This window comes from Manacus vitellinus, unplaced genomic scaffold (genome assembly GCF_001715985.3).
Source record: "Manacus vitellinus isolate BGI_N305 unplaced genomic scaffold, ASM171598v3 scaffold_27_pilon, whole genome shotgun sequence".
Lineage (NCBI taxonomy): Eukaryota > Metazoa > Chordata > Aves > Passeriformes > Pipridae > Manacus > Manacus vitellinus.
In genome coordinates this window covers 148,839-166,148 of record NW_021940039.1, presented here as the reverse complement: position 1 = coordinate 166,148, position 17,310 = coordinate 148,839, and the positions used below count along the sequence as shown (strand labels likewise).

General features: G+C 36.8%; 1 protein-coding gene across 2 annotated transcripts in view; it reads left to right on the top strand.

Moving 5' to 3' along the window:
• The first annotated feature begins 262 nt into the window (after nucleotides 1-262).
• RALGPS1 (Ral GEF with PH domain and SH3 binding motif 1) overlaps nucleotides 263-17,310 on the top strand; it is a 75,364-nt gene continuing 58,316 nt past the window's right edge. Inside the window, exons 1-9 of one of the 2 annotated variants that reach the window (XM_008931698.2) lie at nucleotides 263-376; nucleotides 3,202-3,297; nucleotides 5,163-5,285; nucleotides 6,919-7,026; nucleotides 8,860-8,910; nucleotides 11,857-11,940; nucleotides 12,419-12,508; nucleotides 13,947-14,039; nucleotides 15,114-15,240. In XM_008931698.2, the coding sequence (XP_008929946.1) occupies nucleotides 5,229-5,285; nucleotides 6,919-7,026; nucleotides 8,860-8,910; nucleotides 11,857-11,940; nucleotides 12,419-12,508; nucleotides 13,947-14,039; nucleotides 15,114-15,240 (610 nt within the window). In that variant the 5' untranslated portion in view covers nucleotides 263-376; nucleotides 3,202-3,297; nucleotides 5,163-5,228. Of the gene's footprint in view, nucleotides 377-3,201; nucleotides 3,298-5,162; nucleotides 5,286-6,916; nucleotides 7,027-8,508; nucleotides 8,611-8,859; nucleotides 8,911-11,856; nucleotides 11,941-12,418; nucleotides 12,509-13,946; nucleotides 14,040-15,113; nucleotides 15,241-17,310 lie in introns of those variants that run through there. The other variant, XM_018074245.1, reaches the window with a different exon arrangement.

The following is a 17,310-nucleotide window of genomic DNA, read 5'->3' as shown; positions in this document are numbered from 1 at the left end:
GAATTACAGACACATATTTGGAGTATATTTAGTTATGAAATTCATAATATGTTACTCTTCCCTCTGTGATGTATTCTTTTCTTTTGTTTGGGAGTTTGTCACATATCAGTGAAACTAGAATGGGGGACTAGCCGTGAGAGTTGAGGAGAGGTAAAAACAAAAATACCAGAGTGCACGTATTAGGTGAACAGTGCCCAGTTTGAGAAGAACTGAGTTGTAAAGCAAATGTCACTGTAATCCTGTTTCCTGTTATTTACAGCAATGTCATGCTTTTAAACAAGAGATAAACCTGCTGAATAGCCAGAGCTAGACCCAGCAAAGGACTAATGGAGGTGTGCACCAAAATGGGTTGAGTGCACAGCTGCCTTATTCCACTGTAAGTATGCAACTGTATTTGAAGTTACAGGTATTTCTATATTTTCACTTACATTTGATACCAGATCGCAGAGATTACTGTCTGTCAGTTCTCTTCTGAAAGAGAACTTAAGATAATTTTCTTTTCCTGTAACTGTTTCATGAAGATTACCTTAAGGTATAACTTCCCTTGGCCTTCTAACCTATGCAAGTTTGCCAACATATGAAGGGTGGTGACTGTTGAGGGAGGACTTGGCTGGAGAGAGTGCTGCAGCTCTTGTCTTGATATGGATCAAGATGGTTATTGGGTTCTTCACTTGGTGGAGGTTTATTATATATTATTTGTTTTTTCTTGAGGACATGTATTGCTTTTGTAGTTACTGTTAACATAGAAATATTTTTCACTTTGTTTCCTTTGACATGCGGAAGTGCTTTCCTCCTCTTTGTGTTCATGTTCCATTATCTCCAATATAGGGATTTATGTACTAAATTATGAATTTTATTTCCCTTAAATTTTCATTATTCATCATTAACTATAGTAACAAGTTTCTCAGAAAAGGATGTGTATGAAAAAATGTGCATGCTAAATTGTCCATGGTGTATTTTATCTATAGGTGGTACTGTTGCCTAAAGCATAATGAACTATATTAGGGACTTTCAGGTGAAGTGGATACTGAAAATACACAAGAGTGTTTTCCTAGAAGGATCTTTAAAAAGACATCACATTTATATGACTACTCTTCTGTAGCCTGATTGCTTTTTTCTTAATAACCTGTTAGTAGAAAATTATTATCTAAATTCAGGCATTTTTCATGTTGTACAAGATGTCCATCAAGGTCTAATGTTGAATTACTTCAAAAGGACTTTTAGAAATTAAAAGAGCTTTTTTTCTATAAAGCATTATGAGGGTTTACACAGCTCCACTGTCCAGTCCCAGATCTGTGTTTGTGCATGAAGCATATGTGGTGAAAGGGCTCTGGTGGCAGACAGAAGATTTTGAAATCCTTTTGAATTTACTCTTTTTCTGGTTTTAATATTAAAATGATGATACTAAACAAAAGAAACAGTGTGAAGGGGGAAATGGTATGTAATATCTAGGTATGGAGAACAAGCAGTGTGTGGTTTTAGATACTGTGATGCTAATTGCCTTTTGGTCTTTATTACCAATAAAACAAAAAGATTGGACTTTCCCCAGCCTGCCCCTAAGAGCCTCTGGGCAGAAGCTGGACATGATGTAGCTGGTGATACAAGTTTCACATCAGCAGCTGATTGCAAGCACAGAGGCAGAAATATAACCCTGTTATTGTTTGATTCTGTTTTCATAATAGAGTCCTTTTCCTCTTTTAGTACGTTAGCTGTGCTAGCATATTGCCATTTGTACTCTACCCCTACAGCATCTGAGTATGACTTTGTCGTTCAACAAGGAAAGAAAGGTTGTAATGGTGAACATCTGGAGGAATAGTTTAGGAGTGAAGAAAGAGGAAAATGAATGCAATGATGAAAAACAATTCAGAACTGAAAATGAGCTCTATGTGGTCTGTTGTAAATGTGTCCTTAGGCTAGGCATTGCCAATGAAGTGCAGTACTACATTGTTGGTCTTGTGGAAGGCAGACGCTTTTGGTATTCTTCATTCCCTCATCTTGATGGATGACAGCTAATCTTCCTGATACCAAATACTGGAAGACATATCCTCTGAGGAGCAGCAGAGGGCTTTATGATTGTCTAGTTTGGAGAAAAGGAGCTTGAGTAGCAACCTCATTGCTCTCCTCAGCTTCCTGAGAGGGGATGTGGAGAGGGAGGTGCTGATCTCTTCTGCCTGGGATCCAGGGACAGGCCATAAGGGAATGGTTCAAAGCTGCACCAGGTAGGGTTCAGACTGAATATCAGTAAGCATTTCTCTGCTTGAGAGAGTGGTCACACCCTGGAATGGGCTTCCCGGAGAGGTGGTTGGTGCTCCATGCCTGTCAGTGTTTAAGATCCTTTAGCGATGCCCTTAATAACATGCTTTTGGTCATCCCTGAAGCAGTTAGGCAGTAAGACTAGATGATCATTGTACATCCCTTCCAACTGGAACTCTATTCTGCTCTAAATTTATTTAAAAAAAAAAATAAAAGCAAACCCAACTGGTAACTTCCGTTGATTCTAACCAAATTTATCCATGCCCAGGCAGGGACCCAGTGCTCTTTAATTATGTTCACTGAACCAGTTGTCCAACTAATTTAAGCTTAAGAAAGAACAGTTATATTTTGGTAGAATACTGAAGTATTTTTTCCTAAAAGGATGCTGCAGCTCTCAGTTCATGACTCAGTGCTGTTAGGAAAACCATAACCAACTAATGAAAATAGTAAGTAAACGGGGTTTGAAATCAGCTAAACCAGTTAACTTGTGGAGTCCAGAAGGGCTGAACTAGGGCTGATCAGAAGGCTGTCTAGCTCAGTATTGTTTCCTCCAATAAGAATATCAGTAAGAACAACGATCATCAGTGGTTGCTGACATGGTTCTTGTATTTGCTGAGAGGAGTGTGAACAGTCAATAACTTCCCCAGATTGCTCTGCTAGCATTCAGAAATTAGGCCATAGAGACTTCCTTGGCCAGAGGTGGTATCTGTGCTTAAGAGTCTCAGTGACTTTCTGGTGGCTTGGGTAACTAGTACTGAGAATGAACTTATGGGCACTTGAATTGCATTACATGCATATTACTAACAGCAATGTGAAATTTGCATTTTTGCTTTCAGAGAGTGTCACTTCAGTGGCATAGATAACAAAATTTGACAAATGCTGGTAAAATAATGGCTATAGGGATTACTTCTGTGCTTGATTTTGATGGTGTTTTTGTTTTTTTTCCAGTTTACTTGTTCTTGCACTGTCTTCAGTTTTGCTTCAGAGTGTGCTACATATCTAAATGGGTTTGCTAAGTTGGCAAAGAACAGACAACCTCTGGTGGTATGTATGTTTGCATCCTGATTTATCCACTTTTTTTCTGGCAGACTGTGAATGAGATCTGCAATGTGCGTGTGAACCCTCTGTGCAGAGAGGGTGTTTTCTTTGTTTTGATTTTTAGCACTGTTTTTGTAATGCATAGTTTTAATTATTAACCTGAGCAAGTTAAAAGAAATTGTAAGAATTAAAAGCTGTGAAAAGAAGTTATATATCATTTCACTAACTTTTTACTTTTTATTGCCAACATATTGGACCTTTGATAATTTTCAGAATTTCAGAAAATTTTTAAATCTTGTTGGAGGGAAATATTGCAAGTGTGGGGGAGCACTGTTTTTAATATCTTTATGTTGTCTGACAGCCTCTTGTTACAGTAGGCTTAGTATTAGCTCCTGTGTTACTCTGTGTGCAGAGTGATCCTTTCTGTGATAGCAGGTGTAGAAATACTTCAAATGACTAGGTGGATTTGACATAAAAGGATAATTGCTCTCTCTGACTTTCCTCAAGGCAGCAAAGCAAATGGGTGTGTATAGAAGTATTTTTTTCATAGATGTAGATCTTGGAGAAACCTCTACACATAGGAAAAAGCAGTGCATTTTTAAAGCTTGTGTTATATTTGAGACATTTAGGGGGAAAAATCTATTTCGATGCTTTCTAGAATGAAAGTTTCTAGCCTTGCAAGCTTTATTGTATGTACTGAACGTTGAAAAGCAAAAGTACATTGGTGCTTTTGGTTTCAGATATTAGAGCACTTCTGTCTCATTTGGATATAATGAACATTAAAATTTGGAGTAAAACTGAATTTAGGCAGTATGCAAGTTCACATATGGGATTTTTCTTCCCCATTTTGGAGCCCCCATACACTGGAAAGCCTAGTCAAAAAGGCAGGGAAGGAGGACATAAGTATATTTTTGTGGCCCTGATGCAAATGCCACATATTAAAGAAATTACATCTGCAAAATTGCTTTCCAATTCAGTATCTCTAAGGACTATTAGCAGGAGCAACTCCAGACCTAGAAATACTTTGCAGTCTGTTAGCGCTCAAAATATGAGTTAATTTTATCAGGACAGAAGATAAAGGAAGTTGCTTCTTGCCTTGTCTAACAGGAGATTTTGGCATTCTCTGAAGCACAATTACTGCCTTGTTTCACATGAGACAGTGGGGAGAATTGTTTTTTGTCTTTGTAGGGTTGAGAAGTGAAGACCTCATCCTTCTAAAGAGGGTAAATAAGAGGTTCTTTTTATTCTCAGCTGTTTGCGTTTCCAGCATTTTCCTGTTGGTGTAATCAGTGTTGTGGGGAGGAGCAAGGATGCAGAGGGACATGCGGCAGAGTATCCCTAGTTGCATATTTGAGCAACTACAGATTTTGCTGACAGAGTCCATGTGCAGGAGTCAGTGGCAGTGGTGGCCATGGAACTCATCTATGTGTGCTGTAGGGAACGATGAAACCACCCTGCTGTTTGTTTGCTCAGTGTAAACAGAACCAGAGCTTGATCTGACTTGGTAGTTGTGTAAGCAGTTCTTGGTAGCCTACAGTTTCTGGATGCATACTGCCTGGCAGGGACTTCATATATAACCTAATTCAATGGCAATGATAAATAATATTCTGTTTTCCCCATAATTCTTGAGATGAGTGGAAGTAGGGATAGGGACTTGGCGTGACTTTAGCGATATTTGCTTGTACTCGTTTACAATTTGGTACCTGGAAAAGAAAAGAGAATCTGTCTCCTGAGATAATCTTGTTTCATAAGTTCTTTGCTCTGAGAAAGAAAAATGAAATCTCCTTTATGGATGGGGTTTTTTTGTGCGTGTGTGTGTTGTGGTGTTTTTATAAATTTTATTTATTTCCCCAAATACATTTGCTTTGCAGGAATTTCTGTTTTCTGTTTTCAACCAGTGCTGGCTGAGCTGAAACTTCCTGTGTCTTGGGGAGAGCATGTATAAAAGGAATGACTTCATGGCCAATGTGATGGTCACCTCTGCCACTCCAGAGGTACAGTTCCTTGGATTTTATTAGCTCCTATATCAAATTGGAAATTTTGGCTTTTTTCAGCTTTCGCAGAAGCCCTTTCCACTGCTAGTCAAATGCCACACCGTTTGTAAGAAAAAGGGCTGGCATGACAGCAGAGTAATTTTAGAACACTCCGTGGTTCTTAGTGTTCACAGACACTTTTTTTTGTCATTGTTGATGATGATTACTCATTTTGATTAGTTTTAAATAGCATTTTTGACCTGTCACTCTGTAACTTAGAGCAGCCGTTTATTATTTTTCAATTAAGAGCAACGTAATGTACCATCAAAATTGAACCAGAAATATCCAATTGCATTTTTTCTTCTTTTTTTTTTTTCAGTTTGCTAGTCTGCTAGTAAAAAAGTGCTCTAAGATTTTGTTCACGTTAACCTTTTGTATCCTTTGCAGACCGTGCAGCTTTTTTGTGCTGCTTCCAGAAACTGCCTCATTCTGTGTTGAGCTGCAGTGCACAGCTCCATGAGAGGCAAGGGAGCACTGCTTGGGAATTACTGCCCCACTGAGCGTTTCTGGTTTTTCTACTTTCATCTAATATTATGATGAAATATTATAAATCAGCTACAGTAAAGCTTGCCCAGTAAAGCACACATTTTAAATGTGGGATTGGTGGTACTTTTTTCCAGCTTTAAGATGGAGACTTATACTGCATATGTATTCCAGAGTTGGGTGCACCATGGATTTCTAAAGGAGCATATTCATAATGCATTTTATATTTTTTCCTTTCCTTTTCCAGACTTAGTCAAATCTTGCGAAGGCCCTTTTCAGTTTTTCATTGCCAGTTTTGGGGTTTTTTTTCCACATTTAAATAAATAAAATGAAAATCCATAGTCTGCAACAATTCTACACTGTTTTCCAGGTTGTTGAATATATAATAAACATCACTTATCTATGCATAATTCTCTGCTGATTAACATATTTCTAGTTCTTGTAACAACTGTCTTGTAAATAATTTTTTATCATTGCAAGGACAGTCTATGCTAGGGCTGAATGGCTTTGGAGTGACGAACCACATGAAAAATCTTTGGAAGTCTAACAAGACTGTATTAATCTTGATCCTTTACCCACATGTCTGTCGATACTGAGGCAGTGCTTCTCTTTCTGAATGCTGACTTCCCACTTTCATGATAAAGCATACCTATCTGCCTTTCTACTAATGCCCCTTTATTCTCTTCTTGGGTTTGACCAGCAGAAATGTCAGGCTTCCTAATCAGTAGTTTCCCAGTTAAATTTCAGGATGTGTCAATTTTTCCCTTGTTTATAATGTTATGGATAGAGCAGCTTGACTTGGATCTACCCACTTTTTATGTTGCGTATTTAATTTAAATATTAAACTCTTTTATTTAGTTTGTGATTTTAAAAGTGGTTTACTAAAGCTGGAAATTTTGTAGAGCTAAAATTGTATGTCACTAAAGTCTGCAGAAGAAAGTCAGAAACATTAGTGAACAGTGCTAAACTAAATTTTATGATTCGGTGTCTGAAACTTTTTGAATTTCATACATTTTGTTGTCATTACTTAGTATTTTTACACATATTTATTTTCTGAATTTGAGATGCAATTCATCATTCTGCAGATAAGCCTACTATTTTTTCTTTGTAGGGTAGTAGCAGCTCAGATTCTCTGGAAGGGCGAAGTTCAGATTATGCCAATAAAAGCTACGATGCAGTTGTATTTGATGTGTTGAAAGTAACTCCTGAGGAGTTTGCTGTAAGTAGAAATGTTATTTTTGCATTTAAGCTTGTATAACATTCAGGGTACAAAAAAAAAATTCTATAAAACCTTTCTGCTTAAAAAAAAATATTTTTAAATGAACTTCGAGTGTTCTTGAAAGCAAATTTCTGATTATATCAACTTCAACAAAATAGACATGTCTTGGCATTTAATTACTTGGTACTGACCTGACACAGCATATTTGTTTTCCTGTGTGAAGCCATTTGAATTTTTACTAGTGTTTTAAAAATCCTAGCATAGGTTTAAAGATGTTACATATAGAATCATAGAATCCTAAAGGTTGGAAAAGACCTGCAAGATCATCAAGTCCAACCTTTGACCTCATACCACCACGCCCACTAAACACAGTCTGGTTCAGTTTTTTTTTAACTGAAACCACAGATACTCATCTTTTCTGCTGAAACATTAGTTTCTCAGAAAAATCAGTTTCTTAAAAGCAAGGAAGAAGCTTGTAGAGAGGAAACAATTGGCATTCCTTAATACCAGTTTTTCAATGCTAAACCGAAAATAGAACTGCCGTTTTGGCAAACATTCAGCGCAATTCTTGTCCCTTGCCCCTTGTTTTTAATTTGCATGTTAACTTGCTGGAGAGCAGGAAGGAGTGAGGATAAAAGCTACTGTACATAGTTGAATGTTTTCATTAACATTCTAAGCATCAAAATGATGTTTTGTTATTTGGCAAAAGTTCGTATAATACCTGTTTGCCAAAAAAAAGTCTTGGAGATAGGCCTACCTTATTCCCATAAGTTTGTCGCTTTGGAACAGATTTGTGTGGGTCTTTTTGAACACTAATACACACTACACAGATGAGAGCTGTTGTTAGGTAAACTTATAAAAATACTTGGATGGCAAATCTGCATCAACTCAGTTAAAAATCATTCCTGTTCGTCCAAGTTCAGATGATTCATGGCCATGGACTGCCTTCAGAAATTAACAGAGCCACAATTAGACAGGACTGTAAAATCATATGAAAATAGATATGTCTGATTTCATCACAATATGAATATTAAGTCCAAAGACAGCCCAGAACATAGAGTGTAGTCCTACATTTGTGGTTAACCTGGAAATATATCTATAAAATGATCGAGTCAGGGTAAGGTTGCTCGTAACTTCAGGCTCATCAGTTTTCTATTCCAGCTGCTGTTGGTTTGAGATGGAAGCTTGTTGATGAGGGTCTTGATTTAGTGCTACACTTTAAAAACATACCTGTATGTAGCCACACCCCCTTATATCATTGTAACATATTTTTTAACTCTCAATTCCAAACTTCTGTAAGCTGCTTTTTTCTCTCCAGTCCCATTTGCCAACTGTAGCCATGAGCAAAACAAAGACCCTACCAACCTGCAGAGAAACCAGAAATTTAACTGTGTGTCTTTGGGACTGAAAATCTCTGTATGATTCCCTTAAAGCCTATTCCAGTCATAACTAATTAACACATAATAATTTATTGCCTTTCAGCCCAGGGAATGTCAAATGTATGCTGTTCTCTGTGTGAAATAATTCTTCCTGCCGTTACTGTCCAGACTCTTTATTACATAAGAGGAAGACTCTCAAGCACAGGTTTGTCCCCTTAGACTGGCACAGGTACTGAAATTCTTCAGCGGGGGACAACCAGAGTGTAACATGGTGCCTCTCAGGATGGGGTGTTTGTGCTTGTGTATCAGCCTGAAGCAAGGGGGCCAAACTCAGGCTGGTCAGTTCTGGTCTGTGAGGAACATGCAGATGGTTCGTAGTTATTGAAGGGCAGATGGAAATATGTCATTGTTAGCTCTTCATATTACATGATTTAAAATTCTGTCTTTATTTCAGAGTCAGATAACATTGATGGATATGCCAGTATTTAAAGCTATACAGCCTGAGGTAGGTTTTCTTAAACCGTCTGCTTACATCTTTGGAAATCACTGCCTGAGGAAATGTAACCATTTAAATAATGCTTTTTTATTCAAAAATGCTCACCGTCTTGCACTGCACTAATATTCTTCTAGGCTTATTGCCTGTTAGCACTGTGAATCTGTAACACCCAGCCTGAGTTACTTTGATTTGTTGCTTGTTGCCAAAGGAGATGACTGTCTTCTGGAAGTCTTCCTGTCCTGCTTTGTGTTGAGTGTTTCTTCAGGATAAATATATCAAACGTAAAAATTCTTTTCTCTCCCTTCTGGTGCTGTTTTTCAATGCACATCTGATTTCAGAGTTTGACTCATGCCTCTGGCCATAACCTGTATTTTAGGCTGCATCAGCCACTTGGTAAGCTTTTTAATTTGTACAGTCACGTTTAAGATTCAATTCTGAGGGAGTAAATCAGCCCAAGCCCTTAAAAGTTAATGTGTTAGCGTCCTTTAAGTTTTTAATGTTTTAAGAAAGCAACTTGAGGCCTGTTGAGGAAAAACCATGAAAGTTAACATAGGCATTTGAAAATTAGAAATAAGAACTTCAGAAATTAATAAAGGTAGTTATCAGAATATGATAAATTGGCATAAAAACGTCATCTCAGTATTTTGATTAAATAAATATATTTACTGCAGAAGGTACAAGAATCACACGATTCCTCCTTCAGGTGCTTCAGTATAAGAACATATCCTTAGATCCATTATGGCTTTTTGTCTTCCTTAGGTGGAATATCATGAATATATAAAGGACAACTCCACCCCTCCCTTCTGTCAGTGGAACTGAATTTCTGACAACATCAGTAGGGGCAGTCAAGTCTGAAAGGTTCTTAGTAGAAGCTCAATCCATCTAATTTGATCACCAAGAAAACAAGTTGTCCTATATTTACCATCGTTCAGAGAGATTACCAGCCCTCTATTTTGAGAAAGTATAGGAAAGAAAATAAAAATTTGTCTGTCTGATGTCTGTCCTTCCTGTCAGATAAATTAATTTTTTTTTTCTTTTGTCCTTCCCCCTGAAAAAACACCAAGACAGTTTGGTTGCTGAAAACACTTGCATGCTTCTGAAATTACATGTGTTCTCCAGGCAGCTGGGGAGACTTCTTTCCTGCAGGGAAAAAAATGGCAAATGAACAATGTGATAAGAAACCATCAATACCCATAGAAAAATCTGCTAACACAAAACTACCAATATTTACAAACTGATACATAGACACTTTTTTGTGAAGAAATTTTGTTAAGAAAAATATCAGTTAAAATAAAACAGATGGGTTTTTTTGTTCTAACTACCTCTGCCAAAAGTAGAGCCAGTGTCATACTCTGAGGAGATGAATGAACAAAAAAATAAAATATAAAACTATAGATACTGATATCTAAAGTGAATTTTGCATTTGCTTTAGTTGCTATGAAACATCTTTGCCATATAATTTTATAGCAAAACAAAATACCAATTTGCTGTTCTTCTTTTCCTTTGTCATTGCTTCGTTTTGAGTTTTGGAAATGAAATTTCCTGAAATGCTACTCTGGCAGATAGATGTAACTTAGTGAGGAGTTATCAGAAAAAAACTAACTTATTTTCAGCTCCTTCTAGAATTCAGGTTTGTGAATAAGTAGCAGTTGCCATAAACTGTTAGTTTTTTATTTGTGCTTTCTGACTTACACTTTATTGGAATTACCAATATTATTTGTTTGCCAAAAATAAACAATTGCTTCTATCCTGAAATTCTGCTAACTGTAGGACTAGGTTTTAAAGCAAGAAATAGTTTGTGTATTTGTCATCAACCTCCATTTTGTTATTAGATAAGTTATTAGACTAAGAAGGTTAACATTTTCTGGTTGAAACTTACGGTTTTGTTCTTTTAACATGGGCCTATGTATAGATGGAAATACTTAAGATTTTAGAGTTCTAGTTGCCAAGTCTTATCTCAAACACACAAACATCCTTTAAACCTGGCACTTTCTGGGGTTTTATCCTGCTTTTTGACAGCTATTACTAAAAAACACATCTGCATGTTACTGTGCAAAGTTCAGTAAGAGGATGTCTGGTTAACAATTCTTTGTTCTCCAGCAGAAATAACTGCCCATACATTCTCGATTTCTGTGTAACTTTATTTAGAGTTTTTTCCAAGTCCTGAAGTTTGCAATCTCCACAAATTTCAGGGTTTTCTTGCACACTTGATGGGAAAGTTTCTTGTGACTGCGTGCATTGAGGAAACTGCCAGCATTCTTCCATACAAAAAAAAGGGATGAAGTGTGCTTCTAGAACACAATGTATTTCAGCAGTATAAAAAAAATTCAAGAGGGGTATGTGGGATCATTTATCAGCCTTCCTATCCAGTCCAGATTTGAAACCTCGTCAGATGATTTTGCCATGCACAGGATTTTCCATTGTTGCTTACTAGCCCTCTGGCAACTGCTTAATATCCTTAAGTTACTGACCTGTTTGACTTCTCTGATGAAAGTAGATTTTGCTGTCCCTCGTAGAGTGTCTCAGATTCTTTTTCTACATAAACATATGATTTCTAGTCTCGTAAGACTAGACATGGACTGATCATGTGTAGAATCTGTGTCTTGTCGGATATAAATTGGCATTTTTATGTGCAAAAGGTTTAAGTGCTGGAGATTGGGATTCAAAATATGTTTGGAAGTGCTTTTCCTGATGCTCACACAGGCACATGCAGATCTCTAGTGTATGTTCCGTTTATCATCATGTGCGAAGTGCTTTTCAGAGGTAGAATTCTCTTTGCCTGACTCTGCCTTTTCATGTAAAGGCCTCCAAAGTTAGTAGTACACATTTGGAAAGTTGAACAATATTTTGATTGAAACTGAATTTGTGGTTTTAAGAAAAGAAGAATGATTTAGAACTGGTGTTAAGGAGGACTCATTTCTGGTTTTTAAGGCAATTTTAAAATGTGTTTCCTAGGAACTAGCCAGCTGTGGATGGAATAAGAAAGAAAAACATATCCTCGCTCCAAATATTGTTGCCTTTACTAGGAGGTTTAACCAGGTAAATAGTTTGATTACTGTCATGAACAGGTACTGTTTGGCAGTTGTCTTTGAGTCTGAACACAACTATTCTTGTGAATTAAGACTATCTTTCCAAATGAGGATTAAGATTTTTAAATGACAGTTCTTGTTTTCAATTGCTTTGTCCACATTTTCATGTTTTTCCTCTAGACCATTTGTTCCTAATGTATTTTGCTATTGTGTCATGGTACAACATTAGCAATTCTGTTCCTTTTTTTCTGTGTTTCACTTGCTCTTTCAGTTATCTTGGTGTTGCCTCACTTCTCTACCTACCTCTTATACCCATTGGTAAAACTTTGGGGCAGTTGCAATGATACAGATGAGAATTCATGGGATAAGAACTCTTTTCTTTCCTTACCCTGTTTTCTCCCTGGAGCATCTTGAAAGTTTGCAAATATTTCATCTAATAAAGTCCATTTTTTTGTAAATAAATTAAGTTATATGTGTTTACTTTATAGGTCAGTTTTTGGGTTGTACGAGAAATATTAACAGCACAGACCTTAAAAATAAGGGCAGAAATATTGAGCCATTTTGTGAAAATAGCTAAAGTAAGTGCAACATTCTTATACTATCGTTCAAACTCTTAATCGCTTTTTGTTTGTTTCTGCACTACCCCTGTGAACCATTCTTGGGTTGCAGAGGGTCACGTTCTGTTTTGGTATGTCTGCTACGTTGTACCACTTGAATAGGATAAAGGCGTGACAACTGTTCTTTTCTACTTGATTAGATGAAACTACCCAGTTCAGTGTGACTCACCTTGGACCTCTGCCTACCAAGTTTAAAAGTGGTTTGGCTTGTTAATGGTCAACTGTTTGTTGCTAATGTCAAATGCGGTTGTAAACCGTTCTGGATTTTGTCTCCCACCATTTTCAAAGTTTTAGGAAAAGAAATTTCTTGTTTCTAAAGCAGCTGTTTTGAGACTTGTATTCCTACTTGTAATGTGTACTTGCTGGTATAAAGTACTGCTGATAAAGCTCTGTTATTGTAGTGACTTCAAGCACTACATTTTACTCTCGAAGTTTTATAAAAAGTTTTATACAAAACTTCTTTGTATTGTGAATATTTCCAATCAGTTTACTTAGTATTTTTGTGCTTATAGAAGAAAATTTGTCTGCATGAGTTCCTGGTACAAATGCGTAGTCCAAGTACTGGGACGATGGTCAACTTGGAGGTCCTGGGTTGTTCTTAGAAATAAGAGTTACAGTGTTTGTTTGGGGGATTTTTCTCCTGCAAAAAGGGGAACACTGCCCTCTTTTTTTCTCTTTACTTCTTTTCCCTCAATAAAGTCCAGATCTTCCTCAAATGCTTCTGGGCAATGAATAAGTGGATCACTCAAGGATGAACCCAGCTTCTTTTTAAGATTTACAAAGAAGCTCCATGACAGCAATTCTCATTTTTTTTATTTTACTGGAACTATGTTGTAGCAAGCATTATCATTTGAGACAGCTTTATTCCCAAGTATTGTCTACTGGAGACCAACGTGTTTTGAGTAATTGTCAACACAGAGTAAATATAAAGTACATTGAAGTGAGGTGAATTTTTCCTGTGAAACAGATTACAAAATCAAGCATTGTTTTAATTCTGAGAGGGTCGTCAGCATCTTTGGGGGATGTTTTTGGCTTGATTAAATTTTAATTTCTCCAGTTATACCAATTTGCAAGAACCATATGTCAAATAATTTTTTCCTATTTTCTGTTCCTGGAGGAACAACCTTAGAAAATAACAAATTCAAGTCAAATACAGTTTATATTCTCACAACTGAAATGCCTGTTGTATCAATGGATATATTTGGAAAATTGGCAACTTTTAAAGTGGTCTTAAGAATTTTGCACATGACAGCGTTGGATAATATCGTTGTCTGTAGTCATTGATGGAAATGTTATATTTTATTAATGAAAAAAATCATGGTTTATTAATGCAACTTTGAGATTAATTAATTTTGTGTCCCTTTTCGATGTGCTAAAATCTATTATTCTCTTTTTTCAGAAGCTTCTAGAACTGAATAACCTTCATTCTCTGATGTCTGTGGTGTCAGCACTGCAAAGCGCACCCATCTTCAGGCTGACCAAAACCTGGGCTGTAAGTGTTACCTTGACTATTGTCCTTTCTGTTGGAAGATAAACAGGGAAATTTGCTCCCATCAAGTGTGTGACTGATTTGACTTAGACCTAAAGAGGTGGGAGGCTCTTTGTAGGCACAGTAGTTCAAAAATAAAATACATTGCAGAGTCAGGGCCTCAAGGAATTCTCAGTGCTGATTAAAAGAAAACAGCACAATTATCCTGAAATATTTTCATTCGTCTCCTTTTTGTTATTTTTTTAATAAGAGCTAGTGGTACAAGCTAAGTAGTACAAGAACTGGAATTTTCCAGAGGAAGAGTTTATGAAGTAATGTGCTATGGAGCAGCTGTCTGCTATCAGAAAGGACACGTGCAAGAAGCCAGTGTATAGTGCCATAATTCTCCACTCACTCTGACTCAACTGGCTTCTAAAACCATCTTAAAAATATTGCTGGGGTTTCTTAAACCAGCTGATACAGGGAATGTGTTTTTATAGCTACAGTTGCCTATCATGTTTACTTTTCAGTCTTCTGTCACTAGGATTTTTGCATTACCATATGTTTTTCTGGTTTTCTGTAGTAAGTCTAGCAATAGAAAATGTAGATTTAATATCAAAATGGTTTACTTTCTTAATACTTTCTTCCAAAACTTGACTTTTAATAAGACACTGTTGAAATGGCACAATTTACATTTATTTAGAGCATTTTCCATTGTTGTTTGTACTTTTAAATTCAGAGGATTTTAGCAGTTCTGATGAATTATGAGAACATTGGTGACTGTATAATAAATACTTTTTCTCCAAAAATGTAATATTGCTGATCTTATTCAAAACTGATGTAGTGATATGGGAATCCTTGACAAAGTATTCAGAAATAATGGTCATATTTGTTCATAGCTTAAGACTTGTGCTGAATTGCTTCTTTTTTTCTTAACAGGTAGCACATCTTCAAATACTATGCTGGTTTGAGTGATGATAATGAATTTAGTCTTAAATTTACTATGCTTTTCTTTGTGTGATTCAGCAAGCTATTGATTGTTGTTGGCTTTGTGGGGACTTGTCTTTTAAAATTTTATGATCTACATGTTCTCTGTAGCTTCTGAATCGTAAAGACAAGACCACCTTTGAGAAGCTGGACTACTTACTGTCTAAGGAAGATAATTACAAGAGGACACGAGAGTACATCAGAAGCTTAAAAATGGTTCCTACAATTCCATATTTAGGTGAGTGTGAACCTTATTTATCTGTAGCCCATTGACAGACAAGTACTAATGACTGACATGTTGTGCACATGAAGAATACTGTATATAGAAGGAATGGTTCACTCCATTTCCTATTCAGAAAAATGGGGTTAGGTTGAGATTTTTAGGTCATACAAATGCATATGTACTTTTGGAATGAGTATTTCTCTTGGGTGCTGAATAAATACATGTGTAATACAACATAAAGATGTATTAAAAAGAAGACCTGTAGTTAAAATGCTGTCCAGTGTTCATACTGTCTCCTATTCTTTTGTGACATGCACCAAGTAGCCATTTGGTGAACTGTTTTTGTAGTCAGTATTTCACCTGGGAATATTTCTGCACGCAGGTCATTGTTAGTGAATGTAGTCCAATATAATGAACTGTTTAATGGTTTTACTTGTGATTTAGTATGATGCTAAACTGGAGCTAAAAAGGGTTGATGTTTTTAAGTCACTGAACCTGGACAACAAGAGATCAGGAATTCTGCTCAGGCTTCCTGGACCAGAACTGCTGTCTCTATATTAGTGACCCCCAATGCCTCGAAGGATTCCTCGTCATGAACTCTTACGCTCTCTCTTTAAACACTTGTAGGCTCCTTGCATGCTTGGCACCCAGCTGGCAGGATTTCCTCAGCTCTGTCCAGTACCACATTCTTTGCTTGAATTGAACATGGTATTTTCTACCCACTAGATAAACCTTACCTTATTTCTTGTGCAACTTGAGGCTACTCCTGACATGATGGACTTCAGTCATTATCTCTGTTGCCTTCCCACTAAATCTTCAGTTAGCTCTCTTCCAAAAGGAGTCGTCCTTGGATTACTTGAGCATGCCTTGTACAGATGCCAGTTGGCATCCTTGACAACCTGCCAAGGCAGTGTTTCAGTCCTGGATCCTGTTTTTAGTGGGAGAGAGTGCACATGGACTGCCTGCAAAATGCAAGGTAGAAATGTGGGTTAGATTTATACTGTTACTTCAGAAAGTTTTTTTGTGCTCTGCTTAATAATCCCTAACATTCTGTTAGGTCGATGGTTAGTAGCCATCAGGAACTGTTTATTGAAATCCCAAGATTATGCCTTTATTTGCGGTGGTTTGCCCTTTTTATTTTATATGGAAAGTTAAGACTTTTTTCCCCCTTGTATCTAACGCTGTCTGTAGATCTTTCATTTTCTGTTTTACTGTCCAAGCAGCTTATCTCATAAATCTTTCTGCAGTTCCTCTCAGTCAGACCTTCTCTTTGCTCCCCTGAATTAGTTAATATTATCAGCAGATTTTTGTTCCATTGTTCACTCCCATTTTCAGGTCACTTGCAAATATGTTGAGCAGCATGAGTCCCAGCACAAATTGCTGTGGATGCTTATCTAAAATATTTCTTATTTAATAAATTTGACCATCCCTAGTGGCCGTACTTAAAAAAAGTGTTGAGAACTTGGTATGAGTTATTGAAACTTCTTAGAAAATAATTTCAGGTTAAAGGAATATTTAGCTTATCAGAATATTCAAAGGGGACTAGTTTCAGTGAATAAGTATCTTCTCGAGGAAAACAGCATTATGTACAGAACAGCTTTAGTCTGTTTAAATGAACAAGTAGACTGATAGATCATGTTAGGAGTAAATAGTGAATATAAAACAAGTGAATGAGAGTGACAGAGTCTGAAGATGTACCGTTAATGGGGGTCACATTTCATGCTGAGCCTCTTGTCTCATTGCAAGAAAGTTACTTAGTTATGTTCTCATTCCATCTATGACAGCCTGAGATTGTTTGAAATGAGCTGGAAGAACATACTGGGAAGCTAAACATCCACTGAAGTTGTCTAGGTACTCTCATTTATAGAATTGGCTCACGCCCTTGTGTAAGGAATGTTTTAATACGACCCAGTTATTAGGACATCAAGCCAGTCCTAAATAAAAATGAAAACATTTCTGGGATGAATGTGTGTTACAAGCCTAATAAAAGACCTGGGTAATGAAAGTGAAAGGAAAAAATCCATGTTACTGAATTACAAGGTTGAATCTGAAGTTCCTGCTGGTGTCCAGGCAGCCTCCTGGAGA